Source organism: Leucoraja erinacea, chromosome 3, assembly GCF_028641065.1.
Source record: "Leucoraja erinacea ecotype New England chromosome 3, Leri_hhj_1, whole genome shotgun sequence".
In the NCBI taxonomy this organism is placed as follows: domain Eukaryota; kingdom Metazoa; phylum Chordata; class Chondrichthyes; order Rajiformes; family Rajidae; genus Leucoraja; species Leucoraja erinaceus.
Genome location: NC_073379.1, coordinates 5,196,760 through 5,211,636, shown reverse-complemented (window position 1 = coordinate 5,211,636; position 14,877 = coordinate 5,196,760). Strand labels below are relative to the sequence as shown.

General features: G+C 46.6%; 1 protein-coding gene across 4 annotated transcripts in view; it reads right to left on the bottom strand.

The window, feature by feature from the left end:
* Positions 1 to 14,877, bottom strand: part of LOC129694923 (cardiomyopathy-associated protein 5-like) — a 77,925-nt gene that overhangs the window by 49,845 nt on the left and 13,203 nt on the right. For 3 of the 4 annotated variants that reach the window (XR_008723086.1, XM_055631680.1, XM_055631686.1), the window contains exon 1: positions 9,382 to 14,429. Coding sequence is in view for 3 of the 4 variants with exons in the window: in XM_055631680.1 (XP_055487655.1) it covers positions 9,382 to 13,938 (4,557 nt within the window). In the remaining variant the exon portion in view is untranslated. Of the gene's footprint in view, positions 1 to 9,381; positions 14,430 to 14,877 lie in introns of those variants that run through there. The other variant, XM_055631682.1, reaches the window with a different exon arrangement.

Here is a 14,877-nt window from a genome sequence, read left to right as displayed (position 1 = left end):
TCTACCATGACAACACTATTTATAAATCATGACCTTATGAAACTACCCATAGTCCCACCTGAGGTAATCTCACCCCATCGGGATGAAATCCCTTGCGCTAGACAATAGGGCAGCACTGTGGCACAGCTGGCAGAGTCGCAGCGCCAGAGAGCCGTGTTTGATCTTGGCTTCAGATGCTGTCCCCATGGCACTGTGGGTTTCCTCCGGGTGCTCTGGTTTCCTCCCACATCCCAAAGACGTGCGGGTTTGTAGGTTAATTGGCCTCTGTAAATTGCTCCTTGCGTGTAGGGAGTGGATGGGAAAGTGTGACAACATCGAACTATAGTGTGAACGGGTGATCGACAGTCGGCGTGGACTCGGTGAGCCGAATGACCTGTTTCCTTGCTGTATCTATAAACTAAACCTAAACATTGCCCGCTTGCCCTTACCTATTACCCCAGCAAAAAGATTCATCATCAGGGTTCAGCTGCCACCAACAAACCCACAATGTCTCTGGCCCTCTCCACAGAACTACATTCCTTACCTGTGGCTGCCACCAACTCTGTATACTTCATATACTTTAAATGAATAGTGAAAGGCTTGGATAGAGTGGATGTGGAGAGGATGTTTCCAATGGTGGGAGAGTCTAGGACCAGAGGTCGTAGCCTCAGAATTAAAGGACGTTCCTTTAGGAAGGAGATGAGGAGGAATTTCTTTAGACAGAGGGTGGTGAACCTGTGGAATTCATTGCCACGGAAGGCTATGGAGGCCAAGTCAGTGGATATTTTTAAGGCAGAGATAGATAGATTCTTGATTAGTACATCGAGGTTATGGGGAGAAGGCAGGAGAATGGGGTTTGGAGGGAGAGATAGATCAGCGATGATTGGGTGGCGGAGTAGACTTGATGGGCCGAATGGCCTAATTCTGTTCCTCTCACTTATGAACTTATGAAGTACACAGCAACACAGAGAGTATAGCATCAGAAAACTCCTCAATAAACAGAGTTTATGATAACTAATCATTCTCGAGTTAAAACCGTAACTAAACCTCAACCCTGTTCTTCAAAATCATTCCCCCGTTATTAAATCAGGAAGAATTTAACATCCAGCAATAATTTAACCGGAAAATGGACACAAAGTGCTAGAGTATCACAGCAGGTCAGGCAGGATCTCTGGAGAACATGGACAGGTGATATTCCGGGTCGGGAACCTTCTTCACCTTTCTGTATTAACCAGCATCTGCAGCTATAGACAATAGACAATAGGTGCAGGAGTAGGCCATTCGGCCCTTCGAGCCAGCACCGCCATTCAATGTGATCATGGCTGATCAGCCCCAATCTGTACCCCGTTCCTGCTTTCTCCCCATATCCCCTGACTCCGCTATTTTTAAGAACCCTATCTAGCTCTCTCTTGAAAGCATCCAGAGACCTTCCTCCACTGCCCTCTGAGGCAGAGAATTCTACAGACACCACTCTCTGTGAGAAAAAGTGCTTCCTCGTCTCCGTTCTAAATGGCTTACCCCTTATTCTTAAAGCATACAGCAATGAAACAGACTTGGGCCCAACTCATCCATACCAACCATCTCAGCTAGCCCCATATCCCTCCAAACCTTTCTTAGAACTATATCAGTACAACTCTACCAATGTCTTTTAAATGCAGTTATAGTACCTGTCTCATCTACCTCCTCCAGCAGCTCGTTGCTTATACCCACCACCCTCTGAAAAGAAAAGTTTGCCCTTCAGGTTCCTTATTCTTAAACTGTGGCCCCTGGTTCTGGATTCCCCCAACATCGGGAACATGTTTCCTGCCTCTAGCGTGTCCAAGCCCTTAACAATCGTATATGTTTCAATGAGATTGCCTCTCATCCTTCTAAAGTCCAGAGTGTACAAGCCCAGCTGCTCCATTCTCACAGCAAATGACAGTCCCGCCATCCCAGGAATTAACCTTGTAAACCTACGCTGCATTCCCTCAATAGCAAGAATGTCCTTCCTCAAATTACGGGACCAAAACTGCACACAATACTCCAGGTGTGGTCTCTGTACAACTGCAGAAGGACCTCTTTGCTCCTATATTCGATTCCTCTTGTTATAAAGGCCAACATGCCATTCGCTTTCTTCACTGCCTGCTGTACCTGCATGCTTACTTTCATAGACTGATGTACAAGGACCCCCAGATCCCGTTGTATTTCCCCTTTTCCCAACTTAACGCCATTTAGATAGTAATCTGCCTTCCTGTTTTTGCTACCAAAGTGGATAACCTCACATTTATCCACATTAAACTTCATTTGCCATGAATCTGCCCACTCCCCCAACCTGTCCAAGTCACCCTGCATTCTCATAGCATCCTCCTCACAGTTCACACTGCCACCCAGCTTTGTGTCATCTGCAAATTTGCTAATGTTACTTTGAATCCCTTCATCTTAATCATTGATGTATATTGTAAATAGCTGTGGTCCCAGCACCGAGCCTTGCAGTACCCCACTAGTCACTGCCTGCCATTCTGAAAGGGACCCGTTAATCCCTACTCTTTGTTTCCTGTCTGCCAACCACTTCTCTATCCATGTCACCACTCTACCCCCAATACCATGTGCCCTAATTTTGCCCACTAATCTCCTATGTGGGACCTTATCAAATGCTTTCTGAAAGTCCAGGTACACTACATCCACTGGCTCTCCCTTGTCCATTTTCCTAGAAACATCTTCAAAAATTTCCAGAAGATTAGTCAAGCACGATTTCCCCTTCGTAAATCCCTGCTAACTCGGACCTGTTACTGCTATACAAATGTGTAGCTATCTCATCTTTTACAATTGACTCCAGCATCTTCCCCACCACCGATGTCAGGCTAACTGGTCTATAATTCCCTGTTTTCTCTCTCCCGCCTTTCTTAAAAAGTGGGATAACATTAGCTACCCTCCAATCCACAGGAACTGATCCTGAGTCTATAGAACATTGGAAAATTATCATCAATGCATCCATGATTTCTAGAGCCACTTCATTAAGTACCCTCGGATGCAGACCATCAGGCCTTGGGGATTTATCAGCCTTCAGTCCCATCAGTCTACCCAACAACATTTCCTGTCTAATGTGGATTTCCTTCAGTTCCTCTGTCACCCCAGATCCTCTGGCCACTACTATATCAGGAAGATTGTTTATGTCCTCCTTAGTGAAAACAGATCCAAAGTACCTGTTCAACTCATCTGCCATTTTCTTGTTCCCCATAATAAATTCACATTTTTCGGTCAAGGGTCCAACTTTGGTCTTAACTAATCTTTTCCTCTTCACAAACCTAAAGAAGCTTTTACTATCCTGCTTTATATTCTTGGCTAGCTTACCTTCGTACCTCATCTTTTGTCCCCGTATTGTCTTTTTGGTTATCTTCTATTGCTCTTTAAACATTACCCAATCCTCTTGCTTCACGCTCATCTTTGCTACGTTGTACTTCTTCGCTTTAATTTTTATACTGTCCCTGACGTCCCTTGTCAGCCGTGGTCACCCCTTACTCCCCTTGGAATCTTACTTCCTCCTAGGAATGAACTGATCCTGCACCTTCTGTATTATTCCTAGAAGAACCTGCCATTTTTGTTCCACTGTCATCCCGGCTAGTGCATCTTTCCAGTCAACTTTGGCCAGCTCCTCCCTCATGGCCCCATAATCCCCTTTATTCAACTGCAACACTGACACCTCCGATCTACTCTTCTCCTTCTCCAATTGTAGATTAAACCTGACCATGTTATGGTCACTGCCTCCTAATGGCCCATTAACCTCAAGGTCCTTTATCAAATCCAGTTCATTACATAACACTAAATCCAGAATTGCCTTCTCCCTGGTAGGCTCCAATACAAGCTGTTCAAGGAATCCATCACGAAGGCACTCTACAAAGTCCCTTTATTGGGGTCCAGTACCAACCTGATTTTCACAGTCTACCTGCATGTTGAAATCTTCCATAACAACCACAGCATTACTTTCACTACATGTCAGTTCTTTATTTCTACAATAATTGAATCTGGATACTTAAAATCACTGTGTCAAAATATTATTCGTTTTTCTCGAAGGTAGGCACAAAATGCTGGAGTAACTCTGTGGGTGAGGCAGCATCTCTGGAGAGAAGGATTGGGCGACGTTTCTGGTCGAGACCCTTCTTCAGACTGATGTCAGGGGAGGGGGTGGGCCAAAGATAAAATGTAGGCGGAGGCAGTAAGACTAGTGGGAGAACTGGGAAGGGGAAGGGGATGGAGAGAGAAGCAAGGGCTATCTGAAGCAAGAAGAAGTCAATGTTCATACTGCTGGGGTGTAAACTACACAAGTGAAATATGAGGTGCTGTTCCTCCAATTTGCGCTGGGCCTCACTCTGACAATGGCGGAGGCCAATGGAGGAATTAGTTTTTCTCCATTGATCCATTTACTATTCTTTAGTGAAAGATTATATATTATTGCACGAAAACTGTAACTGGGTAATACCGGCTATATCTGTACACTGTTGTAATCATGTATTGTCTTTCCTCTGACCGGATAGCAACAAAGGCTTTACACTGTACCTTGGTCCACGTGACAGTAAACTAAACTAAACCAAACTACCAAACCTTCGTTATCGCCTCTTCCCCAGCCAACTCCTGCTTTCCCTCCTTCCCCCTCCCTCCTCCACCCTAGCTATCCTACTAGTTCCACTGTTTCGTTGTCTCTGTACTGTACACTGACAATGACAATTAAAATTGAATCTGAATCTGAACCTGCATCCTTGTACCCCTTCGCTATCACCTCTTCCCCAGCCAACAATGAGCCTTTATGGGCTCCACCCTTCCCTGGTCATCTATCGCCAGGCATCATTTGTTCTGGTCTTTTTACCTACCTCCAATTCCGTTCCCCCCCCCCCCCCCCCCCCCCCCCCCCCCCTCCCCCTCCTCCACACCCACTACTTTCAGTCTGAAGAAGGGTCTCGACACAGGACGCCATCCATTCCTCTCTACAGATGCTGCCTGTCCTGCTAAGTTACGCCAGTATTTTGTGTCGGTGCAAACCAGCATTTGCCGTTTATTTCTGCGCATCACTTTACCTCAACCTTATCTGGCTCCATGTCTCAGGAGGAATCTTAACGCCAATAATACCGTGGCTGGCACGGTAGTAGAGATGCTGCCAGGGACCCGGGTTCGATCCTGACTACGGGTGCTGTCTGTACGGAGTTTGTACGTTCTCCCCGTGGCCTGCGTGTGTTTTCTCCGAGATCTTCGGTTCCCCCCCGACACTCCAAAAGGCGTACAGGTTTGCAGGTTAATTGGCTTGGTGTGAATGTAACAATTGTCCCTAGTGTGTGTAGAATAGTGTTAATGTGTGGAGATCGCTGGTCGGCGTGGACTTGGTGGGCCGAAGGGCCAGTTTCCTTGCTTTATCTCTAAACTAAAATGCAGAACATATGAGAATTTACGGCCAATGTTTCCCCACAGCCACTGAATTTACAGCTGTTAACTGCTCTCATTAAATCACAATACTCCCTAAATTAATATGTCTGACAGATAAAACATGACACAGGCAATAACTAATATTCCAGAAAATAACCAGCTGCTACAAAAATGGTCGCAAGCAATCGTCCATTATCATTTGATATCCAGCAATAACTTAATCTGGATATTTAAATAATTTACTGAGTACAAATATTGTGAGCTTGTCTCCAGTCAGACATTTTCTGTTCTTTATTGAAAGATAACTATATGTTTTTAGTTTAGAGATACAGCGTAGAAACAGGCCCTTTGGCCCACCGAGTCTGCACCATTTGTCGTCCCATGGATTAATAAACCATATTCCTCGGACATCCTTGTAACAATGTTTATTGGAATAATCTACTGTACTTACTGCGGGCCTTTAACTTGGTTGAACAGAAATACTCCATGTGTATTTTAGTTATAGTACCTTTTGTATTTCGGTTTGTGGAGTAGGAGTGTGGAACAAATTGAACGAGGAATTAAAGCAATGTACAAACATGAATCATTTTAAAATGATATATAAAAAAATAATTTTCAAGGGGTACCGGGATGGAGGGGATGGTTGACAAGTGGGGGTTAATGTTTGTCTATTGCTTTACAATTGTTTACTTATGTTTGGTTACTTCATATATGAAGTTTGTATGTGTATAATAGTTGTATGTATATATATGTCCGTAGTTATTATGGGATATTGCCTGGGGTAGTATTATTATTATTATTATTAATTAATTGATTTTTAAATATGGTAGAAGTGTTGGGGAAAAGGGGTGAGATTTAATAAGTTATTCTTCTTCTCACTCCTTTTCGAGCTTGTACAGACACAGAGTTGGACGTTGGAAATTTGCTTTTTGTTCTTTTCATTGCTTGTAAATATTGATTGTAATGTCCAATTGTTTGATGATTTCAATTTTGTTACTATTAATGTCTTTAAGGTCTTTACTTGTTCGGAATACATAAAATAAATAAATAAATAGTACAAAGAAGTAAGGCACCTCACATTTTACAGAGATTACTTACTTGAAAATCAGCATGAACCTCAAAATCGCTTATAGGTTAATATTTGCAGGTTAATTGGCTTGGTGTAAATGTAAATTGTCCCTAGAGTGTAGGATAGCGTTGGTGTGCGGGGATCGCTGGTTGGCATGGACTCGGTGGGCCGAAGGGCCTGTTTCCGTGCTGCATCTCTAAACTAAATTAAAAATATATATAGACACAAAATGTCCGAAGAAGGTCTGAAGAAGGGTTTCGGCCCGAAATGTTTGCCTATTTCCTTCACTCTATAGATGCTGTCTGTTCCGCTGAGTTACTCCAGCATTTTTATCTACCTTTGATTTTCCAGCATCTGCAGTTCCTTCTTAAACCTATGGACACAAAATGCTGGAGTAACTCAGCGGAACAGGCAGCATCGCTGGGGAGAAGGAATGGGTGGGAGAGGTTGAGTCGGCTGGGTCTCTATTCCTTGGATCGCAGGAGGATGAGGGGTGATCTTATAGAGGTGTAAAAAATCATGAGAGGAATAGATCAGGTAGATGCACAGAGTCTCTTGCCCAGAGTAGGGGAATCGAGGACCAGAGGACATAGGCTCAAGGTGAAGGGGAAAAGATTTAACTTTTTCACACAAAGGGTGGTGGGTGTATGGAACAAGCTGCCAGAGGAGGTAGTTGAGGCTGGGACTGTCCCATCGTTCAAGAAACAGTTACCAGGTACATGGATTGGACAGATTTGGAGGGATATGGACCAAGCGGAGGCAGGTGGGACTAGTGTAGCTGGGTCGTATTGGGCGGTGTGGGCAAGTTGGGCCGAAGGGCCCGTTTTAACACTGTATCACTCTATAACTCCATGACCCAAAACATCACCTGTCCATGTTCTCCAGAGATGCTGCCTGGCCTACTGAGTTACTCCTGTAATTTTTTTGTAAACCAGCTTCTGCAGTTCTGTGAATCCACCTCTCCCGAATTACCTGGTACAGATTATTCCACACTTTTCTGGACTACCCTCACTGCAATAGATTTTGTGCAGAAGGGAGGTGACTTCACGATTGTTTGACAACTAATCCTAAATTGTTAGTCATAGAGTCATACAGCATGGAAACAGGCCCTTCGGCCCAACTTGCCCACACGGACCAACATGTTCCATCTACACTGGTCCCACCAAGCAAATTGTTGATGCAGCCCAAACACAAACCAACCTCCTTTCCCTTTACTCCATTTATACCTCAAGCTGCCTCGGCAAGGCCAGCAGCGTAACCAAGGATCAGTCGCACCCTGGCTACTCCCTCTTTTCCCCCTAGTATGCGTTCAGGTACAGCAGGCAGTGACGAAAGCTAATGGCATTTGGCCTTCATTGCAAGAGAATTTGAGTTTAGGTGCAAGGAGGTCCTACTGCAGTTTGTACAGGGCCCTGGTGAGTCCACACCAGGAGAATTGTGCACAGTTTTGGTCTCCTAATTTGAGGAGGGACATTATCGCTATTGAGGGAGTGCAGTGTAGGTTCACCGGGTTAATTCCCGGGATGGCGGGACTGAGATATGATGAAAGAATGGGACGACTGGGCTTGTATTTACTGGAATTTAGAAGAATGAGAGGGTATCTTATAGAAACATTAAAAATTCTTAAAGGATTGGACAGGCTAGATGCAGGAAAAATGTTCCTGATGTTGGGGGAGTCCAGAACCAGGGGTCACAGTTTAATAATAAGGGGGAGGCCATTTAGGACTGAGATGAGGAAAAATGTTTTCACCCAGAGAGTTGTGAACCTGTGGAGTTCTCTGCCACAGAAGGCAGTGGAGGCCAATTCACTGGATATTTTCAAGAGAGAGTTAGATTTAGCTCTTAGGGCTAAAGGAATCAAGGGAGATGGAGAAAATACAGGAACGGGGCACTGATTTTGGATGATCAGCCATGATCACATTGAATGACGGTGCTGGCTCGAAGGGCCGAATGGCCTACTCCTATTGTCTATTTGTTTAAGAAGGAACTGCAGATGCTGGAAAATCGAAGGTAGACTAAAATGCTGGAGAAACTCAGCGGGTGCAGCAGCATCTATGGAGCGAAGGAAATAGGCAACGTTTCGTGTCGAGACCCTTCTTCATCTTTTTGATCATTTGATATGGTATGGCACAAGTTTGGTTAACCTTAACCAAGTACGACAGAGTATTCTTTCTACCATAAGGCTGCAATTTGGAACAAATGCTACAGTGTGAGAGATGATCTAAAAGTAAGTTTTATTTTACTTTTTAAATTGAACCAAAGGACATAGGTTTTAAGATGAGGGGGAAAAAGATTTAATAAGGGCCTGAGAGAATGTTTTCACACATAGGGAGGTGGGTGTATGGAACAAGCAGCCAGAGGAGGTAGTTGAGGCTGGTACTATCGCAATGTTTAAGAAATATTTAAACATGTACGTGGATAAGACAGATTTAGAGAGATATGGGCCAAACGCAGGCAGGTGGGACGAGTGTAGATGGGACACAAAAAAGCTGGAGAAACTCAGCGGGTGCAGCAGCATCTATGGAGCGAAGGAAATAGGCAACGTTTCGGGCCAAAACCCTTCTTCAGACTGATCGGGGGCGGGGGTGGGCGGGGACAAGAAAGGAAAAATGAGGAGGAGCCCGAAGGCTGGGGATGGGAGGAGACAGCAGGGGGGCTGAGGAAGGGGAGGAGACAGCAAGGACTAACAAAATTGGGAGAATTCGATGTTCATGCCCCCAGGATGCAGACTCCCCAAACGGAATACGAGGTGCTGGTCCTCCAATTTCCGGTGCTGCTCGCTGTGGCCATGGAGGAGACCCAGGACAGAGTCGGAGACGGAGTGGGAGGGGGAGTTGAAGATGGGACATGTTGGTTGGTGTGGACAAGATGGGCTGTAGGGCCTGTAAAACACGCTGTAAAACTCTATGACTCACCGAGTCTATAAAAAGGAAGTTACTTACTTTAACTTTCACCACAGCGGTATCTATTGCTATGACATCATGATCTTGATGTTCCCCGAACAGCTTATCGATTGCAAAAATAGCAAAGCCACAGGTAACGCAGTAAGTGTCTGCTGACTTTGCTGGTCTCGGTGTGATTAGCCCTTCAGCATCTTCTCCCTTTGTCGTTTGGACATTCAATTCTTCAATCTCTTTTTGATTAATTTCCTCCACTTCCTTGTCTACAATTTCCAGATCATCGAGGCATGGGTGGCAATTTTCATCCTCGATAATGTTCACATCTTCCAGTAGAATAAAATCTGTGGATTCTTCCACTGTATCTTTCGCCAGTAGATTCACTTGGTCTTCATGAAGAAGTGCTTCAATGTTATCATCTGCTTGATCATGAATAATATCTTGATGCTCTCGGGGAGGCTTCACGCCATGATCTTCTATTTTGCTGATCGTTCCACGAGAATCTTCCTCAGTTGGAATATCTTCAAAAATCTGCCTCGAATCTTGTTCGTAGGTGGCAACGACAGGAAGTATTGTGTGTGTCGGCACCTCAGTTGTCTCACATTCGCCCTGTAGCAGCAGCACAATGTCATCGGCCAGGCATCTTCCCTCCTGCAATTCTCCGGCAAGATCGGGGGTCATTTCATAATCATTGACTTCTGATGTCGTCACATCATTCTTTCCTCGGGAATCTCCTTCACCCTCTTGGCTTTCCGTTTCAAGGCCGGTCTTTCCCGTTGACGTGCTTTCAACTGTCTGTAGATCCATTGCTTCAGCTTGCAGCCTTCCCATTTCATCGCTAGCTCCAGTTGTTTCCGTCGACTCTGTACATAGTTGCTCACCTTCCAGGCTGACACTTTTGTAGACCTCTTCACCCATCGTGTGAACAGTGTCCCCATCTTCTTCGGTCAACATCTGTGGAGCTAGTTCTTCAGTCACGAACATGGGCTCACCTTCACTTACTTGATCATATGCCTTGTGTTGAATAGTTATGGACTCTCCTAGCCCTTCCTGGTCAGCTTCCTGCTCCAACTCAGCTTCATCTTCCACTTCAGATCCTTCTTCAGCTCCTCCTTGTTCACCAGACTGTTCCTCCTTCGATATCTCAAGTTCAGTCGGACAAATCGGTGTTTTGTCCTTGGATATACATTCCAGGGTATCTTTCATTTCCAGCATTGCCACGGCATTAACATCCTCTAATCCCAGTTCACTGGAGAAGACTACATACTCTTCAAATGAATGGTTTATGTTGGCAAGATGCCCTGTACCTGAATGCTCTTCAACATCTGAGGAGATTGACATTATGTCTTCTGCGTGGAAGGTTTCCTCAGGAGGTGACACGTGAGTGGCCTGAACTTCGTCACTTGGCATCTCGTTAAAATACTCTTCCTCAATCCCAATTGCCGCCCCTGCTTCCTCTGATACTTGTATGGACGGAGGCTCGGGCACAGCCTTCTGAGCTTCATCGTCTCCCTTCGGCTCTTCTTCCCCCGCTTGTTGTACCTCCGCTGTGTTTTCAGAATCTCTCTCCCGTTCTGGGACTCCTGCCTCGTCCACGTCTATCGCAGGAAACTGGTCGTGGTTTTCCGTAAACAGCGTGGGCCTTTTGGCACCAACTGCGATGGTTGGCGGCTGTCCACTCTGGCCCACAGGCGCCCACTGCGGCGCCACTCGGCTCATAGACTCCAGGATATCGTCCTTCAGGACGTACTTCTCGAAGTACAAGCCGTTGCCCTCCTCCGTGTCGGACGACTGGCAGGGGAAGGAAAATTCAGGGTTGCTGCCGTCCTCGTCTGACTGCTCGTTGTTTTGTTCCCTCCGGCCCTTCGCTTCCTCGTACAGATCTTTGTAATAAAAGGCCAGGGCAGGCGGCTCCTCCAGGAGGGCAATATCAATCAGCTTGGTTGAGATCGGGAAGTCGTGGGAGCGCGATAGGATGCCTTCCGTCGTGTCGAACAGCAAAGAACCAGCTTCCTTCTGATAAAATGCCCCTTCATTATTATTGACTTCTTCTTGCTCGCTTCCACGGGGTGTCTTGGGCGTGCGCGCTTGTACAGATAAGTTCGTCCTTCCATAGTTTTCCGCTGCGTCCAGAATGCAGCTGCCAACATTTCCAGACATGTCGAACTCGTCAAAATTAAAAAGCTTCCTATCCTCGGAGCTCGGCCCATTATCTCGATTTGTCACGGAGGGATTTTCCACCCCCGGAGCCAGCGTTTCTAGCGACCTCCCTTCTGTTGCAACGATCTCGATGGGCACCAGCTCGTCCACCAAGGTGTATTTTTCAAAATAGTCGACCTCCTTGCTTCTGCTCTTCTTGGAGCCCGTGGCAACCGCAGTGGATTGCTCGGCTGAGGTGGAATTGGGAGCTGCCTCGGCGGAAGGATTGGATGTCTGGGATGGCAGGGAATTGGACTCAATCCCATGGGAGGGATTGGAGCCATTTGCTTGGGAAGGATTGGATCCAAATTCATGAGAGGTGTTCGACTCATTCCCATGTGTAGGATTGGTTCCAATCCCATCGGAAGGATTTGACCCGACCAAATTGGAAGTAGGCCCAGCTACCTGAAAATGATCAGAATGCCCCACGGATGAAGGTTTGGATTTCCCAATGCTGAAAGGATTGTGGTTCCATGGAATCAAAGGGTTGCTATGCTGTGGGGCACCCAGCAATCTCAGTGAGTTTTCACCTTCAAAGTCTTTCCTTTTGATAATGGGATTGGCTTGCAAATATGTCAGGTTTTGCTGCATGTTGCCACACGCCTCTTGGTCCACTGAACGATAGCTTGCTGGAGCAATGATGTTGAGTATTTCCGAGCCTTCAGCCACAATGTCGAAAGCTGCCCGCTGAATCTCCCCGTCTGTTTCGCCGTGTAATTTCCCCGCCGCATCTTCCAGCCCTACTAACAACGAGTGACGATCTTTCTCCCCCGCTCTGCACATGCCGTGAAAGGATCCGTTCAGATCCACGTCCAGCGCTTCCAAAAGATCCGGATTGGCCCTCGAGTAAAACACTTTGTCATTCATCTTCGCTTCTTGTCTTGCTGAATGAGGCGGGGTTTCCCAATCTACACAATTCCCAAGAGCAGGAGCCAAAGATGAATGTTGCAAATCTCCATCTAGAGCTTCCACACCCTCATCTTTGGCGACTGGAACAAAATTGTCCACGTCTTTACAACCGACTCCCAATTCTGCACTTGCCAGAGGCTCGATAAGCTCGGACTGGGAGATGATGGAAGCCCCTCGATGTTCGATTTCTGGATGTGTCATTGGGGGAGTCTGACCCTCATGTATCACAAGTTCGTGCTTGCGTGGGAAATGATGTGGCACTGCTTTCTTTAACGTTAGTCCAATCGGGCTTCTGTTTAAATGCGTGGCATGCTCTAGTGCAGCAGGTGCTACTTCTGAACCTACACCTTCTGGGATAGATGTTTCATGACACGAGGATGAACCAGTAACGCCACGCGTTTGCAACTCACCCTTGCCCGTACATATTGTCCCATTTGCTGTCACCACCTTGCTAGGTGGCAAAACGTACTCTGTGCCTTTACAAGTCTCATTTGAACGTGAAACCCTCATCGGCTTCGGACTGGTTTCTGACGGCAGCCTTGAATCGCTCCTTTCATGCAATGCTGAACTAAGTCCCTTCTCTGAGAAACGTTTCGGAGCTTGGGATTCCCCCGGCTCTCGTGCGAGTTTTGCTGGAGATATATTAATGTGCTGTTCAGGTGTTGAAAATAAATTGTTTAAACGGCTATCCCCCGGCGTGGCACTTTGCTCATTCGGACTCACAGTGTCAAGGTGGTGTTTCTTTCGACAATGTACCGGGGCGTGTGGTCGTACGTCCTCTTCCACGGACACAGGTAGATGACGGCTCACATTTCCATCCTCGTAGGATTTTCCTGCTATTTTCGACAATGTCGGTGACTCAGACCGTCCTTCCGATTCATTCGAATCCTTCACCAGTCTTGAATTTGTCACGCTGTCCATTGCAGCTCCTAATATCACGGCTGGTTCAGCAGTGCCTGCGTGTGCCCTTGCAACACACACGTTATTTCTGGGTATCTTCACAGCATCTCCGGGCCTCGGCTCCGCTGCCTCAATGCGACGCTTCCCAGACTTATCCCTTTTACTGCTCCGATGTCCATTCGCAGCCGAAGACCGAGTCAACTGGTCCGTTATAAAGATGACTTTTCCCGGGGGGAAGGGGAGAGTGGTGCTTTCCACACTGTTGGCATCAGACACGGTGCTTTCTGATGCCCATGGGGTGGAACACCGACTACTAGAGACCGTCTCCCATATAATCCCACTGTCCTCACCCTGAACGGTCAGCATTGTGAAGGAGGAGCTGGACATAATGCAATTCACTTTTGGTTTCACCGACTTGTCTGTCGTGACATCCTTCAGGCTATCAGAGAAGAAGCAGAACAAAGTTGTAAGGCAGACTTGCAACGTACATTCCCAAACCATTTCACATACATACTGTAAATGAACCACCATTAACTCCTCCATTTGTGACCCTTTATGCATTTTCACAAACATACTTGACCCTTTGGGATACATGTCTACATCTAAATAGATAGATAGAGAGAGACAGAGAGACAGAGACAGAGACCGACACAGACAGATGGACACAGACAGAGAGACGGAGACAGAGAGACGGAGACGGAGAGACGGAGAGATAGACGGAGAGACGGAGACAGAGAGACGGAGACAGAGAGACGGAGACAGAGAGACGGAGACAGAGAGACGGAGACAGAGAGACGGAGACAGAGAGAGACGGAGACAGAGATAGACGGAGACAGAGATAGACGGAGAGAGAGATAGACGGAGAGAGAGATAGACGGAGAGAGAGATAGACGGAGAGAGAGATAGACGGAGAGAGAGATAGACGGAGAGAGAGATAGACGGAGAGAGAGATAGACGGAGAGAGAGAGAGACGGAGAGAGAGAGACAGAGAGACAGACAGAGAGACAGACAGAGAGACAGACAGAGAGACAGACAGAGAGACAGACAGAGAGACAGACAGAGAGACAGACAGAGAGACAGACAGAGAGACAGACAGAGACAGGCAGAGACAGGCAGAGACAGGCAGAGACAGGCAGAGACAGGCAGAGACAGGCAGAGACAGGCAGAGACAGGCAGAGACAGGCAGAGACAGGCAGAGACAGGCAGAGACAGGCAGAGACAGACAGAGACAGACAGAGACAGACAGAGACAGACAGAGACAGACAGAGACAGACAGAGACAGACAGAACTTTTGTCCCCAGGGTGAACATGTCCAAACATAGCTATAAGGTGGGTGGGGGAAAGATTATTGGAGATGTCGCACCATTATCAGGGGTAGTGGTGGAGACAGATGCGATAGTGGCGTTTATGAGGCTTTTAACGAGGCACATGGAGATGCAGGAATAGAGGTATATGAATCATACAGGCAGGTGACATCAGTTTAACTAGGCATTGGGTCTGGCACATACATTATGAGCTGAAGAACATGTTCTT